The 22,913-nt window shown below is 59.3% G+C and overlaps 1 protein-coding gene across 1 annotated transcript; it reads right to left on the bottom strand.

Moving 5' to 3' along the window:
• Positions 1-311: 311 nt before the first annotated feature.
• Positions 312-21,961, bottom strand: Aldh1l1 (aldehyde dehydrogenase 1 family member L1). Its single transcript, XM_078033698.1, has 20 exons — positions 21,950-21,961; positions 21,644-21,871; positions 21,278-21,367; positions 20,385-20,522; positions 19,793-19,918; positions 19,480-19,571; positions 17,792-17,939; positions 17,021-17,140; positions 15,446-15,573; positions 14,401-14,551; positions 12,905-12,975; positions 10,715-10,820; positions 9,745-9,832; positions 7,749-7,842; positions 4,740-4,839; positions 3,655-3,753; positions 3,026-3,191; positions 2,664-2,769; positions 1,070-1,269; positions 312-589 (listed from the first exon to the last, which is right to left on the bottom strand). The coding sequence occupies exons 1-20, from the start codon at positions 21,959-21,961 to the stop codon at positions 534-536; spliced, it is 2,319 nt and encodes a 772-aa protein (XP_077889824.1). The 3' UTR covers positions 312-533.
• Positions 21,962-22,913: the final 952 nt, after the last annotated feature.

Genomic DNA, 22,913 nt, shown 5'->3' with positions numbered 1-22,913 from the left:
ACCCTGGGCCTCGGGGAAACCAGGACAGACGCCCAACACGCGAGGGGCCAATGACAGCAGCCTGACTGTCCCCAGTGAGTGGGTGGGCGGGGGCCTCGGGGTCCTGGCCAAGCACAGGAGCTGTTCCCCAGCAAAGGGCGCTTCTGCAGCCCCGCTTCCTCCTGGGCACGTTTCCTAGCGTCACCCTAAGCTCTTGCACCCCTGAGTCCATCTCAGCACCCGTCTGGGAGCCTGAGCTGACCACACCCACGCTTCAGGGTGACTCCGAGACTCCCCTGGTGGCCCAGTAGCCCACGCGGACACAGGAAAGGTGCTGGTCACCTCTGCTGACATTTATTAGCCCCGCAGGCCCCGCCCCCTTGGCCAAGGGCCACTGTGATTGGTCGGGAGCCAGTTTGGGGACTTCCTGCAGCGGCTCCAGGTGGGAGGCTCCCTATCTGGGAGGGAGGCTGAGCTGGCCTCCCTAGGGAAGGCAGGTCAAGGTGACAAGGGGTGCTGCAAGGACAGGTCGTCCTTCTGAAGGCCACTTCTGTTCAGTATTCAAAAGTCACCGTCTTGACCCGCAGGTACTCATTCAGGGCCGCCTCTCCTGCAAGACACCACAGGCTGCTGGGCCACGCGGCCACCCACTGTCGTGGGGGATGCCAAAGCGTAAGTGGCTGGGGCTGTGAGGTTGGGAGGCCCCTCGCCTTACCCCAGATGTCCTGAGGAATGAGTGGACGAGGACTGAGTCTCTAATGCCCCTGTGGTCCCCCTGTGGTCCTGCCTTTCAGGCCTGCATCTTCCGGCCTCTGCCCACACCAACCCTGTGGCCTCTGAGCCTTGTTCCCTGAACATGGCTCCTGTTCTTAAGGCCACCCAGGTCTCCTTAAGCCCCTGCCCGGGGCTACATCTGCTCTGCAAGGTGCCTTTCTGGTCCCCTTCCTAGGCTGCCTCTCTCCCAGGAAGAAGCAGTGACCTCACCGCCGTCTGGCTACACTGAGGTACCCCAGCACGTTGTCCAGGTCGGGCCTTTGCAAGTGTTTGTTGAGTGAATAATTGAAAACAGCTCTCCGGCAGGTGAGATTACCCAGGTCCTTGCCAAATCCAGACTGCTTGAATCCTCCAAAGGGGGCGGCCACGTCGGTCTTGTTGTACGTGTTCACGAACACAGTCCCAGCCGCCAGCTTGTCACTGACGTACAGGGCCTTGTTGATGTCCCGGGTGAAGACACCGGAGGCCAGGCCAAATTCTGTGGCGTTGGCCCGAGACAGCACAGCATCTATGTCCCTGTGGGAAAAGTCCCAATAACTCCCTGACCTAGAATCCTCTCCTTCCCAGGGCAGGGGGGCCCACTCCACGCTCCCTGCTGCACATGAAAGGAGAAGTGGGCCAGGGCTAGCCAGGCGCATTGGCCACGCCTGTCCTCCCAGCCGCTCGGGAGGCTGAGGCAGGAGGATCACAAGGTGGAGGCCAGCCTCAGCAAAAGCGAGGCCCTCAGCAACTCAGTGAGACCCTGTCTCTAAATAAATTTCTAAAGCGGGCTGGGGTGAGGCCCAGGAGTCCAGTGCCCCTGCGTTCAGTCCCCAGTCCCCCCACCAAAAATGGGCCAGGGTTAAAGCCGGCCTGCAGGAGGCAGAGTAGAATAGGAAAGAGGAGCCAGGCGTGGTGACAGGTACTGCTGTCCAGGCCACCGGAGGCTGAGATGGGAGGATCACTAGAGCCCAGGAGTTTGAGACCATCCTGGGCAACATAGAGACCCCGTCCTCGGAAGGACAAATGAGGGAGGGAGACCAGAGACAGAGTCACGTAGTGGACACCAGGGGTCCTAGGGCAGAAGAGGAGCCCATCGCAGGTAGGAGGGCACATGTGGCCACTGGAGGCGTCTGACATTCAATAGAAATCAGATTTTTTTTTTTTTTTTGTACCAGGGATTGAACTCAGGGGCACTTAAACCCCTGAGCCCCGTCCCCAGCCCTTTTGAATATTCTATTTAGAGACAGGGTCTCTCTGAGTTGCTCAGGGCCTCACTAAGTGGCTGAGGCTGGCCTCCAACTTGCGATCCTCCTGCCTCAGCCTCCCAGCCTCCCTGCCTCTGCCTCCAGCCACTCCTTCTCATCCCACGAGGCCGGCTTTGCTGACTGCTTGACCAATAGAACATAGCGAAAGAAATGATCTGGAGATTCTCAGTTCAGATCCTAAGGATCCTTGCACCTGCAGCTGGCATCTGTGGGAACCAGGGGTCGGGACCTCAACCCGGAGGCTGCCATGCTGGGGAGCGAGCCTTTGGCAAGGTCCCGAGCCCAGGTTAGCACGGCCACTCCCAGCAGAGGTGACCGGCCCTCCCCAACCTGAACCAACCTGCAGATTCACCAACGCAGCACGCTCCTGCTGCTCTCCGAAGCCCCTCCGTTTCGGGTGGTCTCACCCCAAAACAGAACCCATCAGGCCGCAGGGAACAGACCCAGGGAACGCAGGGAGGGGACAGGACTGTGTCTCCCTCACTGTGGGACTTGAGGTCACCTGCTCCCTGGGGGACCAGCGCCCCTGGTGGTGGGAGGAGCCTCTGCAGGCAGCTCAGCCTGTGTCCCCCGCTTCCTTCTGGCCCCTGGGGACCATCTCCCAGGGTTCATTCAAAGACCCTGTCACCCACAGCAAGGCTCGGCCCTGGGAGGCGCCCCTACCCGTCGGCAAACCGGGAGATGACCATGATGGGACCGAAGGATTCCTCCTTGGCTATGAACATGTGGTCCTCCACGTCCGTGAACACGGTCGGCTCGAAGAAGAAGCCTGCGGGGGGGGGGGGGGGGGGGACAGGGGCCTGTGGCTTGCGGGAGGGCGCCGTCCCCCGTAACATACCTGGGTCTGACAGGTGCCCAAATGGCCAAGCCCGCCCCCCACCCCCACCCCGAAGTCAAGGTATCAGACGGGCGTGAAGTCTGGCTATGCAGGTCCCCGGCCACCCGCGGTCCCCAAATTCGATCGCAGCCAGAAATCGGGGGCCATGGTACCCGCTGCCTCGGTGGCCCCGGAAGCGCCAACCCACCTGGCCGAGGGACCTGGTTCCCGCCACAGGCCAGCGTGGCCCCTTCCCTCACACCTCGCTGACAGTACTCCCGCAGCTTGTTGAGGTGCGCCTGGTGGTTCTGTGGCCCGTGGTCCGTGTCCCTGTCCAGGGGGTTGCCGATCTTCATCTTCCCCACCTCCTCCACCTGCGGAGAGTTCTCAGGTCACATCAGGCTTTGCTCCTCCCTGAGGAGGAGGACCGTCCCCAGTCCCCAACTCAGTGTCTCGCTAAGTGGTTGAGGCTGGCCTCCAACTTGCGATCCTCCTGTCTCAGCCTCCCGAGGTGCTGGGATGAAGGTGTGGGCCATTACGCCCGGCCACTATTTTTTTTTCTTTCTTTTTGGTGTTAGGAGGGATGGAACCAAGGGCCTTCACCTACCCCTGAGGACACCCCCAGCCCACAGGCCTGTTTGGGTCACATCATTTCCAGTCTGGGGACCGATTGTTGCTGAACCAGTAAAAACCTGTGGAGGCCCACGGCTCCTGCCTGACAGGTCCCCTGACCCAGGTGGATGGCGATCTGTGACAGGAGCCTGTCCCGGCCTCCCCGCCTCTCAGCCCCCCGGGGCCCCGCGACCCAGCAGCCCGAGACCCTGGGCCAGCACTCACCACCCTCCTCACGAACTGGTCGTGGATCGAGTCCTCCACGAACAGCCTCCCAGCCGCGATGCAGTTCTCCCCCTTGTTGAAGAAGACGGAGCTCATGCCCTGCGGAGAGGACGGCGGTTACAGCCACCCCCCGGGCTCCTGTCCCCAGCCCCTGCCAAGGGGACGTGTGCCTGGGTCACGCTCTCCTCCTGGGGCCAGGCCTGGTTAGGGGGACAGGGGGAGTCTGCCTTGCGAGGGCAGGAAAGGAGGCCAGCACCCCGAGGTGGCAGGTGACACTATTAGAGGTGCACAGCCCAGGGGAGGACCCCAAAGCCCGAGCCCCGAGCGCAGCCGGGTGTCCACTCCCAGGAGCACGTTGGGGTCCATGGCAGCCAGAAGTGGGTGGCTGTGTCCTAGAAGGACTTCCTGTGTTCCTACGTGGGGACAAGCCCGTCAACAACTTGGGGACTCTGGGCGCCTGCGGCTTAAGGACTTTTGCTGCTCTGACCCACAGGTGGTTCTGGCCCCGCTACTTTGTCCCCCCCTGCCCTGTCCTCCTGCTCCTGTGCTGATCTGTCAGCCGCTGCTGGCCTCTAGGGTGAAGTGTCCCTAAGGGGACCTGCCATGTGTCACAGCCACAGCCCGACAGCTCCATGCTGTTCAGTTTCCTGTCTTGCTCCAGGCAGGAGGGGTCTCCTGCGGCAGGTTAGGACAGAGGCCCTCGGAGGCCACCACCCGTCTGCCCTGGGAAAGCAGCAGCGCCCTCTGCAGGAGGCCGGGTGGGGAGGCCAGCGGAGTCCAGCTCCCTGTGAGGCCAGCCGCGCGGAGCACAGGCCTGGGGACCCTGCAGGCCACTGCAGCACGGGCCTGGGACAGGGGCTGAGATTCTAGGACTGACAGGTCACCAGGGCAAGTGACTGGCTATCCTGCTGTGGCTGTGACATGTCCCCAGAGCCCCCGTGGGAGGTGACACAGGAAGGTCCAGAGGAGGAGTGAGGGGTGTGAGGCCTGAACCTGGCAGTGCATGGCTCCCTGGGGTCCCCTGGTGGCCCCTGCCCGTGTCCCCTCCCTGTCCCCCCATGGTCCCCGCCTAGCCCAGCCCTCACCATCTGCACGGCCTTGCTGAGGTCGCAGTCGGCGAAGATGATGAGCGGCGACTTCCCGCCCAGCTCCAGGGACACCTTCTTCACGTTACTTAGGGCGCAACTGGAAGCGACAGGGCACTGGGGCCGGCGCCCAGGAACACCAGGCCCCGGGCCAGCCGAGGGGACAGGGCAGGCCGTGCCCGCTGGGCTCCAGAAACCTGGCCCTCGCCTGCCCCGCGCCCCACGCCCCCACCTTCCTGTCCCCAAAACCCGAGCGCTCAGCCACAGGGCCTTTGCCCTCGCCGTCCCCCCCACCTTCCGGATTGATTAACTTAAAAAAAATTTGCTCCCAGGGGTCATCCGTGACGGCAGGATGCATTTTGGCACGTTGTACACAGACGGGGTGTGGCTTCGCGTCCTCTGGTCGTACGCGATGTCAGCTCACACCAGTTGTGTGACCAGACATGCACTTAGGGTAGTGATGCCCGATTCATTCTTCTGCCCTTCCCTCCCCTCCCCTCCCCTCCCTCTCCTCTGCCGGATCCAAAGGACCTCCATCCTTCCCCAGCCCCCACCCCTTATGGTGCGTCGGCATCCGCATGTCAGAACATTCAGCCTTTGACGTCTGGGGACAGGCTTATTTCACTTAGCGCGACAGCCTCCAGATCCACCCGGCCACCAGCAAAGTGCCGTCACCTCATTCTTCTTTATGGCTGTGTAATATTCCACGGTGTATACGTAACTCGCTTTTCTTTTTCCGTTCGTCTGTCGAAGGGCGTCAAGGTTGGTTCCGTAGCTCAGCGGCTGTGAACTGAGCTGCTACAAACACTGACGTGGCTGTGTCCCTGTAGCGTGCTGCTTTTAAGTCCTTTGGGTACAGACAGAGGAGTGGGATAGCTGGGTCCGATGGTGGTTCCATTCCAAGTTTTCTGAGGAATCTCCATCCTGCTCTCCAGAGGGGTTCACCAACGTGCAGCCCCCCGGCCACATCCTCGCCCACACTTATTGTCCCTTGTATTCTTGACAGTCGCCACCCTGGCAGGAGTGAGGTGGATCTCAGTGCAGTTCTGATTGGCACTTCTCCGGTGGCGGGAGATGTGGGACACCTTTCCATACGTCTGCTGGCCGGTCGTATTTCTTCCTCTGTGAAGCGCCTGCTCATTGTTCTGCCCGGTACCCACTGGGTTGTTTCTTTCCGTTCAGACTTATCCCGTCTGCCGGAGCACAAGGCTCCTAATAGGCACTCTGCCTTGCATACAGCTGCTGCTCCATAAATGCTGAACGAATAAATAAGACACAGAATCATCCCCCAGGTGGCAGGACTGCAGAGGCCACGGGGGCTTTGGCATCTCAGCTGTTTAGGGATGGTACCCAGAGAAGCTGGGCACCAACTCAAAGGCGCTGCTGTCCGGTGCGCATTCAGTGAACTGGACCAGGCCTGCCCTGGGGAGGAGGGGTCTCTGCATTCAGGGCCCACCAGGAAGGAGGCCCTGGGAATACAGCCGCAGAGCCACGCACAGTCAGAGCAGAAAGCGGCCTCTCTCTGAACTCTTGCTGCCAAAACCCTCCTCCAAGCCAGGTGCAGTGTATAACCTGTCATCCCAGCGGCTCAGGAGGCTGAGGCAGGAGGATCGCAAGTTGGAGGCCAGCCTCAGCAACAGCGAGGCCCTGAGCAATTCAGAAAGACCCTGTGTCTAAATAACATACAGAACAGGGCTGTGGACGGGGCTGAGGGGTCAAGTACCCCTGGGTTCAATCCCTGGTACCAAAAAAGAAACCTCCTTCCGGAAGGTTCCAAGAGCGGACCTTTCCCGAGCCTTCTCTCTGCACTTGAAATGTGTGCACTGGGATTTGACCTTGACGTCCTCACATCAGAGGCTGGCTTGTGAGTCGGGAGGTCAATGACCTGCTGTCCCTCCTGGTGGCTTCTGTTGCTGGCCACACTGGACAGGCCCGCTGCAGAGCTGACCAGACATCTATCGCTGTGCCGTGCTCATGGCCCCGGTGCCGGCCTCTCCTGACCCCAGGAACCTGACTCATCAGCCACTGAGCCGAAGGCAGGGGGATGGGGAGATCAGGGGCGGTCACTATGTCCTGCTGCAGCTGGACGCCATCCCCTCTGGGAGACAAACAGGCTGCCCGGGACCAGCCTGCGGGGGACGCGTCCCAAAGAGAAAGAAAGTCATTCTGATCAGAGAGGGACGGTGAGGGGACCCTTCTGTGACCCAAGAGTGGCCCTTCTCCCTGGGGAATTGTCACAGAGTAGCCAGACCACCCTGGAGTTCCCCTGGGACCCCCTAAAGCAGAGACCGAAAATGGGGTAAGGAGCCAGAGGCCGCAGGCAGAGTGCTCAGCAGGGCCCAGGTCCCAGGCTGCTGCCCAAGGGCTGGACGGGGACAGACCCGCTGGACCAGCATTGGCGTTAAACATGGCCACTGGGGTTGGATGTGCACCATGAAGCTCCAAAAGCAGCACCTGGATGCCCTTCAACAGATGAACGGAAAAAGAAAATGCGGTATGTGTATGCAATGGAATACTACTCAGTCATGAAGAAGAGTGATGAAGAGTGTCAACGGACAGAGCTGGAGACGATCACGCTAAGTGAAATAAGCCAACCCCCCAAAACCAAAGGCCGAATGTCCTCTCTGATGCGTGGATGCTGACCCACAATAGGGAGAGGGGAGAACAGAAGTGCATTGGATGAGACGCAGGGGAGTGGAGGGAAGGGAGGGGAGAGGACTGGGAGAGACAGGGGAATGGATGGACGTCACTTTCCCACGTTCACATAGAAACCCACGACCAGGGACACCCCGCAGCAGGTCCAGCCACAGGAACGGGATGTCGCACCCCGTGTAGGTGGGACGTGTCAAAATGCACGCAACTGTCAGGGACACTTACAGAGAACAATTTTTTTTTTTGTAAAAAAGGGAATTATTATGGTAAAGGTTGCGCCCAGCTCACACAACAGCACCGGCTACACCCGGGTGCCGTGGCCGCTGGGGCCGCCCCTCAACCCAGCCCAACCCTTACCTCTTCATGATGTGCTTCCCCACCTCCGTGGAGCCCGTGAATCCGATTTTCCTCACGTCGGGATGGTCTGCGAGCCTCTGGCCAACCAGCGAGCCTGTGGGCACCGGGTGAGCAGGAGGGTCAGAGTGGACCCCATGGTGCCGGGAAAAGTCCAGCCCCAGGCAGCAGGGGCACACCCCTGCTCCCTGCTGTGGGCTCAACTGTGTCCCCCGGGGCCCAGAATCTGAAGTCCCAACCTCAGCACGTCTGAAGGTGACTCTGTGGAGACGGGGGGGGGGGGGCTTCCAAGGAGTAAATGAGGTCACGAGGGTGGGCCCCATCCCAATGGGATTGGTGTCCTTCAGAGCAAAGGGGATTGGGACACAGACGTCCACAGAGGGACAGCCTGTGAGGACACAGCAGCCACATGCCCCTCAGCTTCCCAGTTCCATGCTGAGCCCAGCACACAGCTGCCCACAGTGGCTCAGGAGGCCGAGGCAGGAGGATCACAAGTTGGAGGCCAGCCTCAGCAACAGCGAGGCCCTGAGCAATTCAGGAAGACCCTGTGTCTAAATAACAGCTGGCCAGTCCCTCTGTACCGTGCGGCGGCAGTGAGACTCCAAGATGAACTTTCCTGAGGCTGCCGTCTTCCAAACTCAGCCAAGACTCCTCTCGAGGCCCTTTCCCGACGCGGCTTCCAACCCTTCCTCCCCATCCATCTGTGCCCTCCAGTTCTGCTCGACCTCTCTGACTGCCCCTCGTCCATCATCTTGGCCTGTCCAGCGCCCTGGCTCCGTCCTGCGGGTCACAGCCGCCTCTGTGACTCCGCCAGGCCTTGGAACGCCATCTCCGGATAAGTCATCCCCTCCGTCTGTATCTGTGGCCGAGCTCCTCTGGAATCTGGAGTCCCTCGTCCCCCTCGGCCTGCTCAGTTCCTGGGCCTGGATATCTGAGACCCTCTGGGATCTGACGTTTGAACTTGAGCTGTCAATCATCCCTGACCCTGCTCCCTGCCCCCCCGGTAGGTGGACAGCCTCTCCTGGCGGCCCAGTTAAGCGGGGGCGTGCCACGGACCTCTTCATGTCCCTGTTCGGGCACCAGCGATGAGAGGCCGTGAGGGGATTGAGAAGAGACAAACAGACACACAGAGAGAGAAAAAGTCGGGGCCAGGTGGGACATCGCCCCCTGACGGAGGAGCTGTGACCAGGGCCAGCTCTGGTCACAGAGGTTTCGCCAAAGGCTATTTGTGGGAAAGTTCCTTCAAAGCGGCCATCTGAAGGACGCAGAACTGGCGAGACACGAGGGCCATCTTGTGAGGCTCGGAATCCTCCATCCCCGGGAGCTGGTGCCTGAGCTGAGGGCCCACACTGACACAGCTCTGCACCTCTGCCTGGAGCCTGTCTGGGGCGGGTGTCACCATAGCAACGGGGCAATCTAGACCTGCAACTTTGCCCAGGGAGTTCCCAGAGCCACGCAGCCACCAGGCAATCCGAGGACCCGTGATCCACGTCCACGGCTCTCCACGTGGAGAGGGACGTCACTCTGGGCTCCTCGGGTGACCCGACCCCTCCTTCTGGACCCGCAAAGATCCCGGGTGGGCAGGTGTGGACAGAGACGACCCTCACCCATTCCCGCCTAGAGCAAGTCAAAGTCCTACAAAGGACTTTGGTACGAGTTCCATCCCACCTCTCCGCCCTCGTTCATGTGTAGTCTGGGGGGGACAAAATATTTGAAAAGATTTATCGGACAGAGGACGGGTCCCCAGGAAGGACAAAGGACTCGTCAACCTTAATCCGAAAACAAACAGCCCGGCCGAAGCTGGGCCCAGGACGTGAAGGTGTCTGAGAATGGAAGTCCTCCCGGGTGCAGGTCGCTCCCCCCAGAACGGTCCTCCCACCCTCTGGCTGAGCTCTGCACGGCGTCCCCCAGGCCACTCTGCCCTCGAAGGACACATTATCCAGTCGACCCTGCTCTGGCCGCCTGGAGTCCCCGCCCTGCCCCTGTCTGAAGCCCTCACCAGATCCGGGGAGGATGTTGATCACGCCCTTGGGAATGCCGGCCTTCAATGTCAGCTCCGCAAACTTCAAGGCTGTGAGCGGGGTCACCTGCAGGGGACAGGGAAGAAGACTCGGTCAAGAACTTTTTTTTTTTTTTTAATAGTACCAGGGATGGAACCCAGGGGTGCTTAACCACCGAGCCCTGTCCCCAGCCCTTTTTGTATTTTATTTAGAGACGGGGTCTCGCTGAGTTGCTGAGGCTGGCCTCCAACTTGTGATCCTCCTGCCTCGGCCTCCCGAGCCCCTGGGGTTAACCTTCCCTCTCTGTCTCTGTCTCCCAGCGGCTCCAGTTGCAAGCAGGGGACGCTGTGGATTGGGGCGCCAGGAAGATCCTGGGGGAAGCCACATTCGTGGTCAACCACAGGGGCATGGCCAATCCAGACGGCTTTCCTTACATCTCAGGTGGGAACAGGGGCCTGCCAACCTCTGGCATCCTGGCTCATCCTGGCGGGGCTGTGGCCACTAGGCCAGGCCTGGACCGTCCAGTGCTGTATTCCTTTCTTCTCTGTCGATACGAAGCCCCTCAGGAGTCCGACCGTCCCCATCCCCAGAAGCCTCCGGCTTGCCTTCCAGAATGCTCCGACCCCGGTCCCTCAGCCTCCTCCTCTGAGAACTGCCAACTTTAGGGTGGAGTCGGGGCTGTCCAGGGAGGTGACCGCTGCCCACGGAAGTCCCAGCAGCCCCTGCCTTCTGAGCTTCTGGGTAACTCTGACTACGGCCCCAGGTGTGGAAATTGTGGAAATCAAAATGGAAGCAGTTTTCCAGCCCTCTGAACCCCCCCTCCCCACAAATTGTTCCTCTTCTGTTTCTGCAAATTCCTGGTCAAGCCGGGAGCCGTGGTGTCATCCCAGAGGCTGGGGGAGGCTGAGGCAGGAGGATCGCGAGTCAGAGGCCAGCCTCAACGGTTTAGCAAGGGCCTGAGCAGCTCACCTGGGCAGGCTTGATGACCACCGTGTTCCCAGCGGCCAGGCAGGCAGCCGTCTTCCAGGACAGCATCATCAGGGGGTAGTTCCAGGGGATGATGATACCGCAGACCCTGCCGCACCAGAGAATTGGGCCTTTCTCTCTTGTCTCAGCCCAGAGGGGACCTGCTGACCCCCTCCCCCCCTCCCAGGGCCTGACCTCCACTGTCAAAGCCAGGCTGCCCCCAAAGGCCCGGAGAGTCCTGCAGACAGTCACACCTGCCTTTTCTCACCTGGATTCAGTACCGTGAGTGACCACGGCGGCAGTCCTTCCTCCTACTGCCCACCATGGTAGAGGACCCTGATCAGATTCTGATGAGAGCAGTCCGGGGACACAGACAATGGGGGAGGGGACCGTGGCCACGTACGGGTGAGAATAAAAAGCCAAGAAGTCTAGCCAGGTGGGCGTGGTGGCCCACGCCTGTCCTCCCAGCAACTCGGGAGGCTGAGGCAGGAGGATCGCAAGTTAGAGGCCAGCCTCTGCCACTTAACGAGGCCCTGAGCAAATTGGTGAGACCCTGCCTCTAAATAAAATATTTTAAAAAAAGGCTTATTGGAGGGGGGGGGTCTTGAAAGAAGAGAGCCAGTCAGAAGAGTCCCCCAGTTAGAAAGGGGATTATGTCCCCTCGAATTCACAAGTCGAAGTCTGTCTTCATCTCCAGAACCTCAGGATGATTTAGAGGAGGCCCATATTGCAAAGACGCTGGCCTCCTTATTGAGGCACTCGGGGGAGTCCATGTGGGCAAGGACACAGCTGTGTGTCAAAGGCTGGGCTCCCAGCCTGTGGTGCGGCCTGGGGGTGCTGGACACTGTGGGAGCCCTCCTACTGGCTTCAAGGGGACTTGGGAGCCCAGTTCCTTTCTCTCTCTCTTCCTTTCTTCCAGGTTGCCATGGACAGGCCTCTTCTGCTGTAAGCTCCCGCCATGCTAGACCGCTGCCACTGGCCCAAGGCAAAGGACCAAGCAGCCATGGACTGATCCTTCCGCAACTGTGAGCCAGAGTCAGTCTTCTCCCTTATCCAGTGGATTATCTCAGGTATTTTGTCACAGTAACGGAGAACGGGCCAACACATAAGTCAGGAGAGGCCCGGGACAGATGCTCCCTCCCAGGCCTCAGAAGGAGCCAGCCTTGCAGACGCCTTGATCACAGACTTCCTGCTGCCAGAACTGTGAGCCAGCAGCTGTCGAGGAAGTCACCTCGTCCGTGGCAGTTTGTTACAGCAGCGTGAGCAGACTCATACCTGCCATTCAGGGAAAAGGTTCACACCCCTGGTACTGGAATTGTGCAGTAAAAAGAAACCCTCTGGCTGTGCTGGATGTCAAGGCCAGTGTGCGGCCCCTTAAATGAAGCCCCTTCTGTACATGTGTCATTCACCACGACTGAAAGGCGTCCTGAGTGGTCACTGCCGCGTTGGACTGACTTGATGGCCAACTCGCCCTTCTGTCCACCGTGGCTTTGGAGCCCTCTGGTGTTCACATGAGGTACTGCATGGCCAGTTTTCATTTGGGTTTCCAAGGTCAGCTATACCCAGGCCGATTTCGATGTCACCTCCTGTCCTCGGACAACCGTGATGACAAACCTTGGTTGTCAACTCGACTGGGCTGGGAGATGCTTAGGAAACTGGTGAAGTGCACTTCCGAGTTTGTCTCTGGGGCTGCTTGCAGGGATGACTGGCACGTGGGTCAGCAGGGGAAGGGGGTCTGGCTGTGAGTGTCCCCAGAGTCCCCGTGGGAGGTGACACAGGAAGGTCCAGAGGAGGACTGACGGGGTGTGAGGCCTGAGCCCCAGCAGTGCATGGATCCCTGGGGGGGTCCCCTGGTGGTCCCTGGAGGCAGGTGGGTGTGGGGAGGAGGTGGCCCTGGAGCTGTGGCTTGGGGTCTCTGTTTGTCCCCTATGCAGCTGTTTTTCCAGAACTTTCTAATTTGCACGCACAAGGATCCCATCGCACCCTTTGTAGATGGACTTTTTGGAGGGAACCCCGTTGGCCACCAGGACCTCAGGGAATGCCCACGGCCTGCTACGGCACTGTCCCTGCACCGCGTGGTCGGACAGGACGGGACAGCAGTATGCGAGCTGTCGGCAGGCTGCCCCGCGGGCCACCTGAGCAGTGCCCGAGCAGGGGCAGCGCGGTCACCTCTCGCCCAGGGCAGGGACTCACCCGACAGGCTCCTTCTTGGTCAAGGTCAGGTTCCGGTTGGGCCTGGCCTGGTTGATGGGGATAGTGGAGCCCTGGAAGAAGAAGAGATGTCACCGGGGACAGGGTGGGGGGACACCAGCTCTTACAAGGTGTCGTCTGAGTCCTGATTTTCCCCTCCACAGCCGGGTAGGGGCCCAGAGCCTCCAGACCACACCCAGCCCCGGGACCCCTGAGGTCACTGGACTAGTTTCTCCTCCTCCTCCTCCTCCCCCTCCTCCCCTCCTCCTCCTCCTCCTCCTCCTCCCCCTCCTGCTCCTCCTCCTCCTGCTCCTCCTCCTCCCCTCGTCTTCCTTCTCCTCCTGCTCCTCCCCCTCCTCCTCCTCCTCCTTCCCCTCCTCCTCCTTCCCCTCCTCCTCCTCCTCCCCTCCTGCTCCTCCCCTCCTTCTCCTCCTCCCCTTCCTCCTCCTCCTCCTTCCCCTCCTCCTCCTCCTCCTCCTGCTCCTCCTTCTCCTCCTCCTCCTCCTTCCCCTCCTCCTCCTCCTCTTCCTGCTCCTCCTTCTCCTCCTGCTCCTCCTCCTCCTCCTGCTCCTCCTTCACCTCCTCCTCCTCCTGCTCCTCTTTGTACTTCTTGGTCGCCGAGAGATGAGTGGTGCCGTCCACCACGCTCTCCAGCCATGATGCACTGCCTCAGCCCACAACAGAGGCAACAGCTGAGCAAGGGCTGGAACTTCCAAAACTGAGCCCAGACCAACCTTTTCTCTTAATAACTTGATTGTTGCAGACACTTCTTATAGTACCGAGAGCTGACTGATACATATTTTTTTTAAAAACTTATTTTTCTTCTTAGCTCTCCATGACAGCAGTGTGCATTCTGCCATATCATCCCTACATGGGGTGTGACTTCCCACTGGACCTGGTTGGACCTAGTGTGGAGTGTCCCTGGTTGTGTGTTCCTATGTGAACATGGGAAAGTGACATCCCATTCATTCCACTGTCTTTCCCACTCCCCTCCCCTCCCTTCCCTTCACTCCCTGTGTCTCATCCAATGAACTGCCATTCTTCCTCCCCCTATTGTGGATCAGCATCTGAATATCAGAGAGAGCATTTGACCTTTGTTTTTTTTTGGGGAGAGACTGGCTTATTTCACTTAGCACAATCGTCTCCAGCTCCATCCAGTTACCAGCAAATGCCATCATTTCATTCTTCTTCAAGGCTGAGTAATATTCCACTGTGTACATGTACCACATTTGCTTTATCCATCCATCCGCTGAAGGGCACTTAGGTTGGACAGCTTGGCTATTGTGAATCGAGCTGCTACAGACACTAACGTGGCCACGTCACTACAGGACGCTGGTTTTATGACTAATACACGTTTGGGACCCTGGTGCAGCCCAGCCCACCTGGAATTCCCAGAACCTAGAGCGAATCCACGGGGTCGTTCCCAGCCATGGGCTGTGGCTTGTTCCGCAGCCGCCCGGCCAAGGAACCACCCGTTCCCATGCTCCAAGGTGACCCACCTGGATCTTGTCACACCAACCAGCGAAGTAGCGGAAGGTCTGTATAGACATGCCCACGTGGGTCTTCAGGGCCAGCGTGTACACGGCGCCGGCGTCCAGGGCCTCGATGGTGGCTAGCTCTTCCTGGTGTTGCTCCATGAGGTCGGCCAGTCTGGCCAAAGGTAAGGGGAGAGAGATCTGGGCCCTGCACGGATGCCCCCGGCCACCAACCTGGCCTTGTCCTCCCGTCTCTGTATGTCTGCACCGTGCGTTGGGGAAGCCAGCCCCCTGCCTTGGGAGCCATGCACTGAGCCAGGGGACAGTCCCTTCTCTGGAAGGTCTTTCCCCTCCCCTTCCTAAGACATCACCTCCCACCTTCTCTCTCTCGCTGAACTTCAGGGGGCATCCAGGGACATGTCCCCTTCAAGGCAACTGGGAATTTGCACAGAGCAGAAACGGGTCACTAGGAAACTAGTGACAGATGTCTGTCCCCTCGGGTCTCCACTTGGACCTGCCTTTGTCACTGGGGGGGTGTTATTATGACACCGGCCACCAGATGGCAGCAGAGCCTCTTCAGTCACTGGGGGTTGTAATTAAGACACCAGCCACCAGATGGCAGAAGAGCGTCGCGGGAAGGACCCTCCCAATGGCAGTGCCCACTGCTGGCACTCAGGAGGCTCCCAAGGCCACCTGGGTGTCCAGGGCTCACAGTTCTCCCTGATCCCAGCTCTGGGGGGCATCTGTCACTCGCCAGTGCCTCCTTACCACCATGGAGTCTCCAGGAGTTCTGGGGACTTTGCCTGGAGCACACCTGACCTGCTAGCCCCAAGCTGTCCACACTGCGATCCTCCTGCCTCAGCCTCCCCAAGCCCCTGGGATGACAGGCATGGCCACTGTGCCCGGCTCCAAGGAGTCTTTTCTGAGACTCAGGCTGGGGCACACCCAGCCGGGTCAGTCTGACCGCTTTAGTCCCATGACCTCCCCAGGACCCAGGATCCCGGGAACAGAGGCCTGGGTAGGAGGACCGGCCTCAGCCCCCAAGCTGGAGGGGCGGCTGGACGCTCACCTGTACAGGAGCCGGCCACGGTCCCGCGCGCTGATCTTCCCCCACCGCCCGTTCTCAAAGGCGTCCTTGGCCGCGGCCACTGCCTTATCCACGTCGCTGACCTGAGCCAGGGACACCTGGCAGATGACCTGTGAGGGGGAAACAGAGTGTGAGTCCTCCCTGGGAGCACGGTGCCCAGGCACCACCATGAAGCAGGACGCCCGCTAGGCCAGAGTGGGCCTGCAAGATGTCTGCATGAATAGAAGGTTCTGGAAAGCCTGTTGCTACTCCCAGAGGTCACGTCTCACCCAGGGGCCAGAGAGTCACCCACAGCGGTGAGGCTGAAGGGAGCTGAGCGTCCACAGCAAGAGCCGAGACCCAGTCATTCCAAGTCCAGCCCTTTCACATTTTATTTAGAGACAGGGTCTCACTGAGTTGCTTAGGGCCTCGCTAAGTGGCTGAGGCTGGCCTCCAACTTGTGATCCTCTTGCCTCAGCCTCCCGAGTCGCTGGGATGACAGGCATGAGCCACCCTACCTGGCCCCTTGGGGACTTCCAATTCTGTCCTTGGTCTCTGAAGCAGGCTCAAGTCCCTGAGGAGCGCTGCCACCTCCTATCCTTATCTCCCCACGGTTCTTCCCTTCCGGCAGCTCAGGCTGGAGACTAAGTGGGACCCTTGCTTGTCCTTTGCCAAGATGGAAGCCAGAGCAGAGGCTCGGGGGCCAGCACCACCGGAGGGGAGGTGGGGGCGGGTCCAGATGAGGGGCGGGGCCAGAGAAGGGGCGGGGCCAGAGGGGAGGCGGGTCCAGAGGAGGGGCGGGTCCAGAGGAGGGAGGGGCCAGAGGAGAGGTGGGGCGGGGCCAGAGAAGAGGAGGAGCCACAGGAGAGGAAGGAAGGGGCCAGAGGAGAGGAGGGGCAAGAAGAGAGGTGGAGCGGGGCCAGAGGCCAGTTGGGGCGGGGCCAGAGGAGGGGTGAGGTGGGGCCAGAGGGGAGGCGGGGCCAGAGGAGAGGAGGGGCCAGAGGAGAGGTGGGGCGGGGCCAGAGGAGAGGAGGGGCAAGAAGAGAGGTGGAGCGGGGCCAGAGGCCAGTTGGGGCGGGGCCAGAGGAGGGGTGAGGTGGGGCCAGAGGGGAGGCGGGGCCAGAGGAGAGGAGGGGCCAGAGGAGAGGTGGGGCGGGGCCAGAGAAGAGGAGGGGCCAGAGGAGAGGTGGGGCGGGGCCAGAGAAGAGGAGGGGCCAGAGGAGAGGTGGGGCAGGGCCAGAGAAGAGGAGGGGCCAGAGGAGAGGTGAGGCAGGGCCAGAGAAGAGGAGGGGCCAGAGGAGAGGTGGCGCAGGGCCAGAGGAGAGGTGGGGCGGGGCCAGAGAAGAGGAGGGGCCAGAGGAGAGGTGGGGCAGGGCCAGAGGAGAGGTGGGGCGGGGCCAGAGAAGAGGAGGGGCCAGAGGTCAATTGGGGCAGGGCCAGAGGAGAGGTGGGGCGGGGCCAGAGGTCAGTTGAGGCAGGGCTAGAGGAGGTGGGCGGGGCTGGAGGTGAGTTTGGGCGGGGCCAGAGGTGAGCTGGGGCGGGGAGGAGGAGTCAGGGAGCAGGGAAGGCCAGACTCACGCTGCCGTCCGTGGGGTTGATGGTGTCGTAGGTCTGGCCTCCCTCGGCATCCACGAACGTCCCCCCGATGAAGAGCTGGTGGGGCATGCGGAGCTCCAGCTTGTTCACTGATTTTTCCACCTGAGGTGGGTGACAGCCGAGTGACAAGGAGGCGTGAGGAGCACCGATTCCCAGGGAGACTGCGTGGGCTGGAGTCCCTGCTCTGCCCCTTCCTCCCTGTGTGACCTCGACCTGCTGACCCAACCTCCCCAAGGGCATAGGGGGGATTCGCAGCGGGTCGGGAGTGTCCCGGGTGGCGAGGCCCTTTAAACCAGGGGACACGTGCCCCCCAGCACCCTGCCACCCACTTCTGTGCGCATCCAAAATTCCATGGGGAACACGGGAATCCCTGGGACCCCTTCCCCCTCCTGCAATCTGTCATTTATTCACTCTTCCTCGGGCAACCTGGGGTCCACCCTGGCCACCAGGCTCTTCTTCACCAGCTTTTTTGTTTCAAACCACCAGCCAAACAAACTACCCCCAAAGCCCATTCCTTCCAGAGAGGGCAGTTCTCCCCCGATCGGTGCTGAATCTACAGGATGAACTTGTCGCTGTTGAGGACTCATCCTGGTCTCACGTCTTGGGGGACCCGATGTGACCCTCCCACTGAGCACTGGCAGCGAGATCCAGTTGACTTTGCCCTTTGGCTCTGACACCCCTAGGTGCCAGGCAGAGCTTGGGAAAGCGAAAGCTGGGCTCCCGGCTTCCTGAACACCCAGGGGCCCGACTCACGTAGTCGATGTCGCTGTCACCCTCGTCGTCCTCCCCGCGCAACTTCCTGACTAGCAGCTGGATGAAGTCCCCAAAGGCGGTTGCCATGTACACATCCTCGTTCTCCAGCTCCAACCCGTCACACAGCTCCCTCACCTCCTCCACCAGCCTGCAGCAAGGTGGGGGGGGGTGGAGAAAAGGGGGCCCAGGATCAGGAGCCCCGTGCCCGGCCGCATCCGGGGACTGCAAGTCTAAATCCACCTGCCCTGATCTGGCCTGGGTCCCAGCACCCTGCAGTGGTCAGCAGCTCAGGACCCAGGCCCCGGGCCCAGGCTGCGGCGGACCCAACAGGACTCAACCTTTCTGATTTGAAAGTTCACTACCAAACTAAAATAATCAAGTAGGAATCAAAGCAGCCATCCTCAGCCAATGAGCACAACCCAGAGCCCAGGAATAAACCTACTCGCGTCGGATCGACCGATCTTTTGGCAGGAACCCCAAGATACGCAAAGAGAAAATGATGACGTTTTCAGGAAAAATTGGATGTCCCCATGCACAAGAATTCAACTAGATCTTTGTTTACTACACATAAAAGTGACAAAGCAACCCAGCATCCACATGTCAGAGAGAGCATTCTGCCTGGCTTATTTCACTTAGCACGATAGTCTCCAGCTCCATCCATTTACCAGCAAATGCCATCATCTCATTCTTCTTCAGGGCAGAGTAATATTCCACGGTGTAATGTGTACCACGGTTTCTTTATCCACCCATCTGTCGAAGGGCACCTGGGTTGGTTCCCTAGCTTAGCTGTGGTGAGTGGAGCTGCTATAAACACTGATGTGACTGTGTCACTGTAATACGCCAAGTCCTTTGGGTATAAAACCCAGGAGTGGGATAACTGGGTCTGATGGTGGTTCCATTTCAAGTTCTTTGAGGAATCTCCGCCCTGCTCCCCAGAGGGGGTTGGCAGTCCTACTCCTTTTTGCAAACAAAGGTAGACTCATACCTCCTTCACCTTCCCTCCACACAGATCAGAATTTACCACCGTTGGGTAGTAAGTGGGATCCTTCCTACGTGGTTGAAGGACAGGTAGACGAATCTAAGGTGACAGACTGCCTGTGGGTTGGGGCAGGGGACAATGTACCCCATGCCTCTGTGTCTTGATTAAAACTTACACACATTAAATCAAGGCTTGCCAAACTGACCACCTAAGATCCATAAATCTTACTGTATTTCCCATTTTTCTTGCGGGGGTGGTGGTGGTGGTGGTACCGGGGATTGAACTCAGGGGCACTCAACCACGGAGCCCCCGTCCCCAGCCCTATTTTGTGTTTTATTTAGAGACAGGGTCTGACTGACTTGCTGGGGGCCTCACTAAATTGTTGAGGCCGGCCTCCAATTTGCGATCCTCCTGCCTCAGCCTCCCAAGCCACTGGGACAACAGGCGTGGGCCACTGGCTGTATTTCCATTTTAAAACACTGTGCAGACAGTTCCCTCAGCCCCTTACCTGCACCCCCATACACAGCAAGAGACCCCCAGAGGTGAGAGGCTCATCCTAGTGGTACAGATACACAGTTTTCTATGTGTCTCCCATTGTGGGTGAGTCCCAGTGGCCGGTGCCCATGGGTCTGAGGGGCCACGGCTGCTTCTTGGGTCTGGTTCCTCAGAACCCACAGGGTCTACGAGTCCTGGAGGGGCCCCCTCTTACCTCACCACGTCCACTGATGCGGCTCCCGACTTGAAGAAATCCGTGGAATCGTCCACCTCCGAGAGGCTGGGGAGGATCCGTTTCCAAGCACTCTGAGAACACAAAGGCGGTGGGAGGAGGTAGGTGGCCCAGCTGGCCAAATCCCAGGGCCCCCGTTGCAAAGAAAGGAGCGGCAGAGAGGCTTCAGAGAGTTCCAAGATCAGAGAGCACCAACACTACCCCTGAGGCCGGTACACAGGAAAAGGGACTCACCAAACACTTGTGCAGTGGACAACCTGCCCAACCGGCCAGCCCCCCAGAAGGTGTCTCTTACCCGCACAGCCTCGGCAGTGACCAGCTCTGCCTCCGTCAGCTCCAGAGCACTGCTGGCCGCTCCTTTGAAGAACTGCGAGGCCGGGATCATCTTACCATCCTCCAGCTGGATGTTCTTCACCAGCAGCTACAAAAGATAGGGCGCACGCCTATCATCCCAGCCGCTCAGGAGGCTGAGGCAGGAGGATTGCAAGTTGGAGGCCAGCCTCAGCAATTTAAGTGAGGCCCTGAGCAATTCAGCGAGACCTGAATAAAATTGAAAAGGGGCTGGGACTGGGGGTCAGGAGTTAAGCACTCATGGGTTCAACTCCCAGTACCAATAATAATAATAATAATAATAATAATAATAATAATAATGATAATAATAGAAAACAGGGCCCCTCTTTGGGTGGCTTATACTCAGGGTCACACCCCAGGCCAGGGACTAGGATGGACTTTCCCTCCTGAGTCTCATTTCTCCCTGTCTTTGCCAGATCCTTGTGCAGTAGACAACCTGCGCAACCTGAGGTGTTCTGATCTGAGCCCAAACATTGGGAACACGGAGCCGAGGGGGGAGTGGGTCTGGGGCCTCCAGCGTGGGCAAGCGCCATTACCATTCTGTCATCATTCCCAAAGAGAATGAGTCCCGCCTTGGTGACCAGGCCTGGCCGATGGGCTCCGGGGATGGCCAAAACTTCCCCCTCGGGGACCAAGCCGGAGGTGTTCAATGTTGAGTTGAAAAAGGTCAATGTCTATCAGGGGAGAAAAATCCAGAAGCAGGTGAATGAGAAGAGTCCTGGCCACTGACCAGTGGCTGACCTCAGACTCTGGTGCACAGAAGCCAAGGGAAATGTGCTCAGAGGTGAGTCCACTAGCCGCAAAGATGCCACCAAGCACCGGTCACTTGAGAAAGGAGATGCATTTGCCAGGACACAGGGTTCCATCTCAGTGCCAGAGGCAGAGAGCCTTCTGGACATGTCTGGGCACTTGGCTGGGGCTCAGGGGTGTGGACAGTGGGGGCTGTGTGGACCAAGAGTTTGGACTAAGATCCCGAAACGCATGGTCTTGCTGTCCTGGTGATCCTAAAGCCCAGGAACCCCAGGAAACTCCAACGTCAGCATCTGGCTCGCCCCTGCCTGGTCCTTCATCCAGATGTTGTGCTCCCACCTCTGTCCAGGGCCATGGTGAAGTCAGAGCTGGGACCTGACATGGCCCAAGGATTGGAAGCCAAAATTTTATACCCAGCACAAATGCACAACATACTGGTGGTAGGTGCCCGGAGGCCTCTGGGAGATGCTGGAGACCTCCCTTTTAGCTCCTGGGGGGGGGGGGACAGGTCTCTCAGTTTCAGGGAGGAGACAAGAGGTCAGGGGCATTGGGGTGGGGTGGTCAGGGTGGGTGCTGTGGACCATGCATTGGGCTGGTCGATGCACGGGGCAGGTTTCGCAGTCCACCACGGGGCACACCAGGGGGCATCCAGGCAAGTTCCAGTCCCACGCAAACACACCTGTCCACCGGCCTCTGTCCAGGCACCGGGCACCTTGTCATTCCCACGGATCCAGTTGTGAATGGCCTCGGCTGGCTGGTCCCAGTTGATCTGTGGGGGGGGGCAGGACGTGCATGCGCTGCTGGTCTCTCTGCAGCGCCCTTCCTGCTCCATGACTCCCGGACCCTGGGCAAGCCCTGGGTGACGAGTTCTGGTTTCCTGACCCTCAGTCCGTCACAGAGGTGCACTGAGCCATTCAGGCCTCACTAGGGAGACTTCCAGCATCAAGGGGACATGTCCCCCCACCCCCAGCTGGTGTCCCCCCATGGAGCCTGGCCTGCAGGCCATGCACCTGCAGATTTGGGGCGAGGGTGACCCAGAACCTACCCTGGCTGTTTCTTTCTTCTGGATGCCTTCGTACGAGGCCCCTTCCTCAGGCTGAGGGAGTCTGGGGGCTCTGCCCTCGGCGATCAGCCTCACGGCTTGCACCTGGGGAGACCCCTGTGTCAGCACCCCACCCCGCAGGAGGGCTCTGTCCTCCCAGCCTTTAGGGGTGTTGACGGGACGTGCAAGGGGCACCCATCCACCAGCTCCTCCGCTCAGGGGTTGTAGATCCTAGAGAAGGTCTTCCATCTGCGGAGATCGCAGAAGGTTCTAGAAACTGGGGCATCCCTGCACGGAGATACCGCACACAGAGGTCTCCATGTTGCCGTCTAAGACCCCCTCTCTGCTCTCTAAGGAGGACGGGTTCTGAGTGCCCAGGTGGACTTGGAGGTCCAGGCGTGAGAGTCTGAGATGAAAGTCTCTTTGTGAAAGGGAAGAGGAAGTGGTTGGGGAAGAATCAGGGAAAGTGTGTGGGGGGTGTCAAGGACCTTGGTTCACTGTGGGGGGAGCCTGAGGGGAGAGACCCAGAGGTCCCAACCCTGGGGAGGAAAGGGGTGTCCAAGGGGCTGCACAGTGGGGCATTCTGTAGTGATGGATACGATGTGCTGTGTTGCATGGGCCAATATGGTGGGGCCAGGAGCCATGGCACAAATCCTGGGGAGGAGAGAGAGAGACAGAGAGAGAGAGAGAGAGAGAGAGAGAGAGAGAGAGAGAGAGAGGGAGGAAGGAGGAAGTAGAGGAGAAACAAGGAAGAGGAGGAGGAGGAAGAGGAGAGGAAGAAGAAGAGGAGGAGCAGGAGGAGGAGGAGCAGGTGAACGAGGAGCAGGAGGAGAAAGAGAAGCAACCCTTATTAACTCCTCCAGATGCTGTATTTGTGTGAGACAGACACCTTTTTTTTCTTTTTACAAAAGCAATTTCCCAACACACCGGTGTACTCTGCTTTCTTAATACATGAGAGTTTTCCTGCAACTGTAACTTTTTTTTCCTTTTGACAGTACTAGGAATTGAACCCTGGGCCCAAGGTCTCACACTGAAAAAGCACACTGAGCTACATTCCCAGCCCTCTGTGTTGTGGCTACAAAATATTCCAAGTTATAAATATTCCATGGCTTTTAGGTTGTTTCTAGTTTTTCTTTTAGATAGCACTGAAATGAACTTTTTATGGCAGTGCCAGGGATTAATCCAGGGCCTCAGAGCCATACCCCCAGCCCTTTTTATTTTGAGACAGGATCTTGCTAAGTAACTGAAGCTGGCCTCAAACTTTAGATCCTCC

Source organism: Ictidomys tridecemlineatus, chromosome 16, assembly GCF_052094955.1.
Source record: "Ictidomys tridecemlineatus isolate mIctTri1 chromosome 16, mIctTri1.hap1, whole genome shotgun sequence".
In the NCBI taxonomy this organism is placed as follows: Eukaryota; Metazoa; Chordata; class Mammalia; order Rodentia; family Sciuridae; genus Ictidomys; species Ictidomys tridecemlineatus.
This window is presented reverse-complemented; position numbering and strand designations above follow the sequence as displayed.

What these genes read in the sequence shown, in the direction of transcription:
- Aldh1l1 (XM_078033698.1), bottom strand. An exon ending in ACCAGTTCGTGAGGAGGGTG is followed by an intron (nt 3,192 to 3,654) that starts GTGAGTGCTGGC and finishes AACTCTCCGCAG; the next exon opens with GTGGAGGAGGTGGGGAAGAT. An exon ending in TGGATTTGGCAAGGACCTGG is followed by an intron (nt 590 to 1,069) that starts GTAATCTCACCT and finishes GGTGTCTTGCAG; the next exon opens with GAGAGGCGGCCCTGAATGAG.